Here is a 9,906-nt window from a genome sequence, read left to right on the forward strand (position 1 = left end):
GCTGGAGTTCCATACTGGACCATAAAAGGGGGAAAAAACAAAAAATGAAAATCCACTTTTCTGTGTTCTTTTTTTTAATAGTACTAATGACTTTCTGCAGACGGCTCAGATGACAATCATAAATAGACAGAATGTGACAGTGCGCCCAGTGTAGAGGTCAACAGTATGTTCATGGCCCTCAAAGACTGTGGTCTTCTTCTTCTTCTTTTTCTTCTTCTGTGTTCGTGTCACAGATGGATTTGCAAACACAGGGCATGACAGCACAATGACATATGGAGCTGAATATAAAACGACCAAACTGTGCTACAATGCATCAGTAAAACACAGATATTTCAAATTAATGTTTTGATGCATCTTTTTTGCAGTAGACTCAGTAGATATAGATACTGAAATTATGATGAAGCTGCTACAGCGAGAAAGTCAATAAAATTCTCAGTTTGTGAATCAATGAAGTTCAGATTTATCACATAGTTCACATAGTTCAGTCGATTTGTTTCCTTCAACATTCCCATCAGCTGTAGTTTGTGTTTAGTGCTAATAAGCAAATGTTAGCATGATAACACACTGAACTAAGATAGTGGACACGGTAAACAGTATACCTGCTAAACATCAGCATGTTAGTGCTGTCATTGTGAGCATGCTAGTGTGTTGACATTAGCAGTTAGCTCAACGCACTGCTGTGTCTAAAGACACAGAGCTGCTAGCATCTTTGTCTTTGTAACCCTGCCATGCTAACGTTGTTGTACATATTGTACACAATCATCAATCAAGAATTTTGTATGGTTTTTAGTTATACTTGTCATATCAAGATTAGCGGGTCATTCCACCAAAAGAGTGCAATTTGCTCGTTGTAACTCTTCAAAATTAAACTTCATTTTTCATTCCATTTCAATATAGAATTTAGTAATATACACATTTACTCATTCAAAATGAGTACTGGTCAATCTCAGGCTACTTTATTCAATTTATTGCAACTTTCGAAAGTTTATTATCATTGCATTTTTTTCTCTGCTGTTACCAAAACTCAAATGCCATTTTAAAACCATGTTTAAAAGAATATCAACCACATACATTGTTTTCCCTTAGAAAAAGAGTTAATGTAGAAGAATTGGTTGGTTACATGATGAAAATACTAATATTTATGACAAAAAAATGACTATATTTTGACCAGAGTTGTATTTCTCTAAGAATGCAAATCAAACCTTTTCCTTTATAGGACATAAAAAAAAACTTTATTATTTACTAAATTTAATCCAAAGATTGAGCATGTATTTCATTAAGCAATCAGACAACTGTTGGAACCAATATAAATGTAAAAATACAGTTCATTTTCTTTATTTTTGAAGAAACAATTGAATAATCAGAAAAAAACATTTGGTAACAGGAATGAAAATCGGTAACAGGAATGAGTTTGTGAGTGCGTTATGTGAGTGTGTGTGATCTGTTTATTGTGTCAAACCCATTGCACTACTGAGCTACATGAAGAACATCATATTAAAATACATTGTTGCTAGTATTGGTAAGATTAAAAGACAGAACATATACAAAATTATTAAAATACATCAACATTTCAAAAAACTGTTAGAGGGAGTCACCATATAATTCCCTATCCCTCTCTTTTGCATCCGTTGGTAGGTGTAGCCATCAGTTACATTCGGCCATCTTCTATTTGAAAAACCCACTGAAGCCTGGGCAATCCGTTGCAGCCTGTACTTCTTCATAACCTGCCCCGTTATGACTTTGGAAATGATCTGCTTTTCTCTCTCCCCCTGTGCATTTCTGTACTTGTTCCTAATGTTCTCGATCAAAACATGATGAAAGAAGAGAGTCTTTCTAATGGCCGCATGTGGAAGCTGTCTTATTTTTCGGTTGACTTTTGTACGTGGAGACTCATTTTTCCTTTTCAACCTTTGAACTTGTTTCTTGTATTTGTCCTTTCTTCGTGTTACATTATCCAGACAACTGTGTAACTCATCAATTTGTTTAATCAACTTATATTTTGTTCTCCTGCGCCTTCGCTGTCCTTGATCACGTTGCCTAAAACACAAGTACATCACAATAATACACATTGCATTGTATTACACTGTACAGTAACACTGTTTAATTAATGTCTGTAGCCTATTTAGAAATGTATTTATTGATTATTTATTATTATCACACACATACACATCAGACAATTTGGTTCCACCATAATTTTTTTTGGAAAGTGACTGTATTCAGGATTCTTTAAGATTAATTAATTGTGTCGTTTAATACCGCAATTTATTGTGGAAACAAATAATTGTGACATCCCTTCAAAACACATACAAAAACTAAACCTTGAGAAGCTGGGCTGCACATCTAGAGCTGGCTCTGGGCTGTGTGGAGGAGTGGCAAGGAGTTCCTGTAGTGCCCTTTTTCTCTCCTTCAGCCTGTAGAAAGTCTCCCTCCACTTTCTGCGCTGTTGTCGTTGCTCTCTGGCACTGACTTGACTAATGTTCTTTCTCTTGCCTGACTGCAGATCTCTCTTGTACTTCTCCTTTTCCTTGACTAAATATTTTTCCCTTCTCTCTGGATCGGCATCACGCCTGGCTCGATACCGCCGCTGCTTTTCAGCAGCGCTCAATGGTCCCTGTAATTATGATTCACAAAACTGATCTCAGATGACAGCAACTTTAGTTAGCCTATTTCATTTAAAATGTATGTAATCATGTAAACTAATTAATATTCATCCATTCATTATATTATTTACATTCATTCATTCATTGTATTCTTTTAATTAATATAAAAGGGCATCAGAGGGCACTAGCCTACTCACTGCTGTTACCGCCAACTCAGTGCTGTTACTCTTTATTTGAGTAACAGCAATGAGGGTAACAGCAATGAGTTTTTAGCATAAAATTAGCAATTGTGTGAAATCTAGCCACTTAGCATCTATGCTAGTAGCTTGAGCACATGGAGCACATTCTTAAGATTTAACTGAATATTTTACTTTTGATATCAACAAATATTGTCTTAGAGATAATTTAGGTAACAGGACTGAGTTTTTAGATTGGCCGTCTCTGACACAGCTAATATATCATTAAATTTAAGGAAAAATAAATGAGATAACTTACTTTTGGTCTTCCCATGACTTGCAGAAAACCCAAAGGATGTCACTTCCTGCAGAACATGTCACTGGTGGAATGTTCCAAAATTTTCAGAGGGGGGAATGTGTTTGGGTAACAGAGTGAAAACCTGGGGACAGCACTAAAATGTGAATTTTAACCAAAATATAATGACGTTTTTGTAAAACTTTTGTTTTACAAGTGTAGATAGAATATGGAGTCACACTTAAATGCAAAAAAAAAATGATTTTGGAAGGATTTTGTTCATGATGCATTGTGGTAAAGTGTAGCGTTTGGCTGTGGGGACAGGCAAGAAATGCTATGTATCAGTGTTTTGGATGCCTTTTTAAAATATTTAAAAAATATATATCTGTAATTTCTACAATGATTCATGTGTACGGTGTTTTGTATATAATTTGTATTATATTATTACTTGTGTTTATACATTTAATATACAATAATATGCTGGGGACGGAAATGTCACTCTTTTGGCGGAATCGATAGAGAGAAGCTGTACTTGATAAAAAAGTTTGGATGGGCAGAGACATGAGGTAAGAAGGTCGGGAAGACAACAGCAAATGCAAAGGCAAGAGCAGTGTTAGAGAAAATAACAAGTGACAGATACAAATCACTGGCTCTGCAGCACATGGTATCCGTGGCACTCATTCCAACAGCCTGATTGATTTAGCCAACATAAAGCCTGGAGGGCTTTGGGTTGTCACACAAAGGGGAGCTCATTGCCTCTCAAACTGAGACTGAAAGCCTCTAAGAGGACATGAAGAAGGTACAGAAATGCCACATTTTGCCCGTCCTTCCCTTCTATCGGATATGCATTTACAGCTAGAATCCACTCATTTTTTTCTGGTGTGGTGACATCAATAACTCAGATATCAATCATCTTATATTAGTTTGTTTCACCTTTCAAAGCTTTTTAATTCAGTTTTTTTAATATAATAGTAAGAGAAGAATAGTGCATGAGCTCCCCCTCATGCAATTCTGTGTGCATACAATTACATTTGTTATTACAGTCTCATTATGCATTTTGCAAAACCATGATGTGTTTATTTGCCATAAAGCAGTATGAAACAGATTTATGCTGGCAGCTGTGCTTCTAGCTGTGAGCTCTCACACGGATTTCAACATTCACATATGTTGTTTTTTTCTATGAAACCTATTTCAACATCATCACAAATTGTTTCACTTTTAGTCTCACACCCACGTCGCCAATGCTGCATTGAATAGAAGGGTTCAGAGACAAAAGACAGGTGGTACGACTTTCCAAAGTGGACAATGACGCAAGCAAACTGTGTGTTTTAGTAGTCTCTGTCTTGAAGTGTAACATTGTACACCAAGTGAATACGATATTTCTTCATTGGAAGGCTTCATTCTTTGGTCAGGTTTTCAACGAGAGAAGCAATCAGTGACACACTTGAGTTCATGGACACAATTTTCCTGCGTCATCCAGTGGAAAACATGGATGCACCATCTCTCTGTCTGTTCACCAAAAGCATAATCACTTAGAGTTTAGAGCTAGCATCATCTTTTTGTAGAGATCATCTTTAAATTAACTGAAATCTGAGTGTGTAATTTTAAACTCCAATTTTTGAGGCACCACAGGTCTTGTGTGCAAACATGTTTTCAATCAATGAAGCAGGAAGCTTAATTGCACTGATATATATGCTATCACTCTGCTACAGATGGCTAGTCGAATGGGTTTTCTGCCCGATAGCAGCAGCAGGGCTGCATCTCATTTTACATGCTGCCAGAGCACTGACTGGCTAACCTTTGCTTCTCTCCGGTAGGATACTGAACCATTTGACATGTTAATGTTTTATATTCCCAATGAAGATGTCTGCCTGAATTGATGGAGACTGATTGGACTGGTATCACTTCTTCAAAGGAAACCTGAGCAGACATTAATATGCAAAAGGTGTTCATGAATAATCAGGACTTCACACCTTCTGTCGGTTCACATATCATATCTACAATACAGAGGTAGAACCAAGGCAGGTTGTGGTTATTCAGTATGCTTCCCACATCGGCAACTATTGGCCATATAATCATTCACCTGAAGTGTAAATGACATTTGCGTGCACCTCTGGTATCCACCTAGAAAACATATAATTAAATAGTGACTCATAAGATGAACTCTGTACTACATAATATAGTTGTTGAACATAATGTCATCGTTTTTGCCCACAATGTCAAACCTGAAGTGCAATTTGTGAAACTAACCTCGAATGAATGAATTAGTAACCTTTTAAGAAGTTGAAATACTTACCCAACAGCGGTGAATTCTGTCCCTGCAGCATCAAAGACATGTACATGTCAGAAAGGACAGACGCCTCAGTGAAGAAATCTGCTTTAGCATCTGATCCTGCAGACATGGAGGTGTCCAGTGATAAGCTTTTCTGCTGCAGGTGGGTGCGCCACAGGGTTCCCCTGGCCCACAGAGAGGAACTGTACCACATCCTGAGGATGACAGGGCCTCTGGTAAGGACTGGCACTGTTTACATATCGTGCTCTGTCTGTAAGGGACTGTGCGGATTGAAGCTGTCCTTCTGTAATAACTTGATTTATACAATGGGGGATTGATGAGAGTGTTTTGTTTGAAATGTCAGGAAAAATTGGCTGAGGTGTCTGAGTTTTAGAAGAAACGATCAGTCAACCCAAAGCAGTGTTTGCCAGGTTTCAAACAGTGGCTGCAACCTGCCAAAGTGATGACAGTGTGAATGCTCATTTGCAAAGAGAGCCATGCTAATTTATAGCAACTTGTGTTTACTGTAATTCATAATATATTACATACCTGTGAGCTGGTAGCTGTATCAACTGCACCCTTGTTAATGTTTGTCTTTCTAGCTGCTCTCTCGAATCCTCAATTACCTGCTTCCATTTGTGGTTACGATGTTCTGCGGGCGTCTGGGAAATGAAGTGATGGCTGGCTATGGATTAGCTTCTGCTGTAAGTAGTGATCTGTATGCTCCACACACTTGTGGAGGCTAACATGAGGAAATGACAGGTGGAGATGTAATTTCAAGGGAGAAAATGAAATATTACAACTATAAACTCACCTTCCCAAGATAGCTTTTACAATTCTCTCACAAACCTGATTATTAAATCAATATGTAGTGCATTTACTCGTATGAGTCACAGAAATATTGGTTACATCAGAGTCCTTAAGTGTACATCAGACTCATTCAAGTATGTTTCATATTTATTTCAGACCATTAATGTTTCTACTACAGCAACAGGTTGTGGTCTGGGACTAGCATGTGATACTTTGGTGTCTCAGGTTTGGAAAAACCTTTTTCCTTCTGTAATTAAGCCCTAACCCTCAATTTCACTGACTCCAGATTCCAACTGTTCATTTTCTAAAATGATTAACCTTGTCTGTGCTGTTGTGCAGACATTTGGTGGTAAGAACCTGCTGCGGGTGGGAGTGATTCTTCAGCGGGGCATCATCATCCTGCTGATGTTCTGTCTGCCCTGCTGGGGCCTCCTCATTAATGCTCAGGCCATCCTGTTATGCCTGGGCCAAGACCCTGAGGTGACCAGGTAACTAACAGCACCAGACTTGCATGTAAAGCTCAGTGCCTCTGTCCGTGAATGGAATTCAGTCAGAGCACAGAGACCTCATCCTCCTCTCAAATGGTAACAAACATGTGCTTTGAAATCAGTTCTGGTCCCCACAAAATTATTCCTAATAATGATCAAGTGACCTGTACAAATTCTGTGTAAATTCTATATCACACCTCTCTTGTACTATTTAATGTAGTCTCACGCCACCATTTTAGCACACTTCTTCAGGGTTGCTAAAGATATATATATATATATATTCCTTAAACAAAAACATAAATACAGCCTTTTGATTTCAGAATAGCCCAGCTGTATATTACAGCCTTCCTTCCAGCTGTACCAGTAAGTTGTGACTGTTCCTCTCACCTTATGTGCAAATTCACATTTTCAGTGATGCATAAATAAACTGCTTTCCCACAAACTTTAATATCAAGAGATTCTTTTCTATTTTTGTTTCTTAGGCGGTGTTTCTACATCAGCTTCAGGTGTCTTATCTGCAGAACCAGGTGCACTAATGTCCTGTACACAGTTCTTTTATTTCAGAGCATCAAAACATGTTGTCTTAATTAATGTGATTAATTACTGAGGGGGGAAAGTATAAGTGGTGCTCACTGCATCCTCTGGTGTTTGTGTACTCAGGGTATAATACTGCCACAAATGTACACTGCTGCCATGGCAAACATAGCAAATGTGGTTACAAACTACATCTTTCTTTACTGGCTGGATCTGGGTGTTAGGTAGGTGTACTCACACATCCCAGTATAACATTTTAAATCTGATTAAACTATTACCCCACGGATATCATCAACGTGTCTGTGTGCATGTCTTACAGCGGATCTGCAGCGGCCAATACTCTGTCTCAGATTTACATCTGTGCTTTTCTGTATGCTTACATTTGGTGGAAGAAGCTGCATGTAACAACATGGGGAGGTGAGGGATTTCATATTCCCTATGCTTTCATGCATCACTCTGTTCATCCTCCCTCTTTTTCAGACTACATAGATGAGTTTCTCTCTCCCCCTGCAGGCTGGTCTGCAGAATCACTGCAGGAGTGGGGCTCCTACATGAAACTGGCCATTCCCAGCACATTAATGACATGTTTCGAGTGGTGGGTTTATGAGTTTGGTGGATTCTTTGCAGGTAATCCAAATATTTTCACAATTAAATTGAGCCTGTTCTTACAGACATAAACGATTAGCAGGGCTAATTATTGTTATATCTCTAAACCAAAATGTGATGCAAAGTTTGAGTCATGTCTATTCTTTCTTCTTTGTCTCTGATGATCAGGAATGATGAGTGAAGACGAACTGGCAGCCCAACATGCTGTGATAATGATAGCTTTCATTACCTACATGGTACTAACTGCAAATCAGAGCATTCTCACTTGTCTCAGATTTAGATGCACAAATTAAAGTTGTGCTTTAGCTTGTGAACACTCTCTCAGGAGGAAACTCTTTTGTGTATCAGTGTTCATACTTTCTGATACCTGAATCTACTTTTTCCCTATTCTTTGTAAAATGATGAATCCATAGTTCCCACTTGGTATTCAAGCTGCAGCATGTGTCCGCGTGGGAAATGCCCTCGGTGCAGGAGACACTGCCAGGGCGATCCTCACCAGCAAGATGTCACTCGCTCTGGCAGGTCAGTTACAAACATGTTCTGTTGTTGTAGCTTATATAAATAAATCAGCATTTTACATTTGATTTCTTAAACATTTTTGACTGTTTGACAGATTTCACAGCTCCTCTTTTCCAGGTAGCTTTGCAGTTGTTGAAGGTGTCGTGCTGGGCTCTACTAAAACCGTTATTGGCGTCATCTTCACATCTGATAAGTGAGTCTCTACAGCTGCACTCACATTTCAATAACTACGCTATAGTTGTTACAGGCAAAGACACAATCTTAACTATCATTTCAGGAATATCGTAGGTCTGGTCTCTCATTTGATGAATGCTTACTGTGTCCTTCAGTTCTTTGATGGTCTTGTGGTGAGTCTATCAGCCATTCTTGTGTGCAGAGCAAAATGTATTTGCAGCATGATGCTAAAAGCAAGCCATATACGTCAAATATGAAATTTGTTTTCCCCCATCCTAGTGTGTGTGCACAGGCATCTTCTTGGGCACGGGCAAACAGAAGATACCGGCTGTGGCCAATTTCATTGGATACTATGGCATAGGACTTTCCCTGAGCGTTACTTTAATGTTTGTTGCAAAACTGAGAGTTTTGGGTAATTATATGAAGTTAACATGTTTTGTTACTTTCATAGACATTCAAGACAAATAAATGGCTGCGGTGGAAGAGCTGGTTATTATACGTGAAGCCCTGCTGTGCCCTCGATAGACTCATTTGTCTTTTTCCCTGCAGGTTTTTGGCTGGGACTGCTCATTTGTGTCGTCTTACAATCCACCTTCTACATCATTGTCATTTTCAAGCTTAACTGGAAGAAAATGACAGAGGAGGTAGGCTGCTGGCTAATCTAACAATCTGGATCCTGCAGGGGCCTCAGCTGTTTAGATATACTGACAGAATTATTATTGTTTTATTTATACAGCATCCGTTGCTGAGACAAACCTGGCAAATTTCAATAACTATTTGTTAAGTGCGTGAACAAGGAGAAATTGGCAGTGAGGTTTCAGTATCTGCTTGTTTGCAGGCTGTGAAACGAGCTCAGAAAAAGACACAGATGACATTATTGAGCACAGCTGCCCTGTCGGACGCTGCGGGTAACAACACTGCTGGACAGACAGCAAGTAATGGGAGTGTAAGTGGCCTGTTATTCTTAACACTAACAACCTAAATGGCTTTTCATAGCTTCTTTCACACTGTTATCAATGGACTTTTCAAGGTTATTTTCTAAGTAATAGAACACATATAGGACGCTTAAGTCAAAGACACCAAATATTTGACAATATTGACGTTTCACTGCGCTTGCGCTCCATATGGCTTAACAAAATAAAGTAATAAGAAATATGATACCTTTTCCTTTAAGTCAGTGGATGGCTACATGTCTGTGAGCGCCGAGTGCCGTGATGGGAACACAGAGACACAGCATGTGAAGGGTGTCCGTCTCTCCGCTACCCAGCTGATCCTCAGACGAGGCCTCACTATGTTTGCAGCAGTTGCACTTCTGGCTGTGGGAGCAAGTGTGCACTTCCTCGTGCCCTTGCCAGAGACACAGCCCTCAGAGGCCAACTTCACTTTGGACTGGATCAATACTACATATACTCCTGATCAAATTTCAATTTGA

The 9,906-nt window shown here is 39.0% G+C and overlaps 1 protein-coding gene across 1 annotated transcript; it reads left to right on the forward strand.

Annotated features, from left to right (window-relative positions):
* The first annotated feature begins 5,411 nt into the window (after positions 1 to 5,411).
* On the forward strand, positions 5,412 to 9,906 carry LOC139285426 (multidrug and toxin extrusion protein 1-like). Its single transcript, XM_070905990.1, has 17 exons — positions 5,412 to 5,579; positions 5,946 to 6,047; positions 6,310 to 6,378; positions 6,493 to 6,641; positions 6,962 to 7,004; positions 7,124 to 7,168; positions 7,302 to 7,399; positions 7,495 to 7,592; positions 7,689 to 7,802; positions 7,950 to 8,017; positions 8,195 to 8,303; positions 8,418 to 8,493; positions 8,578 to 8,647; positions 8,754 to 8,886; positions 9,024 to 9,118; positions 9,313 to 9,420; positions 9,649 to 9,906. The coding sequence occupies exons 1-17, from the start codon at positions 5,412 to 5,414 to the stop codon at positions 9,904 to 9,906; spliced, it is 1,803 nt and encodes a 600-aa protein (XP_070762091.1).

The sequence above is a fragment of the Enoplosus armatus genome, chromosome 5, assembly GCF_043641665.1.
Source record: "Enoplosus armatus isolate fEnoArm2 chromosome 5, fEnoArm2.hap1, whole genome shotgun sequence".
Classification (NCBI taxonomy): domain Eukaryota; kingdom Metazoa; phylum Chordata; class Actinopteri; order Centrarchiformes; family Enoplosidae; genus Enoplosus; species Enoplosus armatus.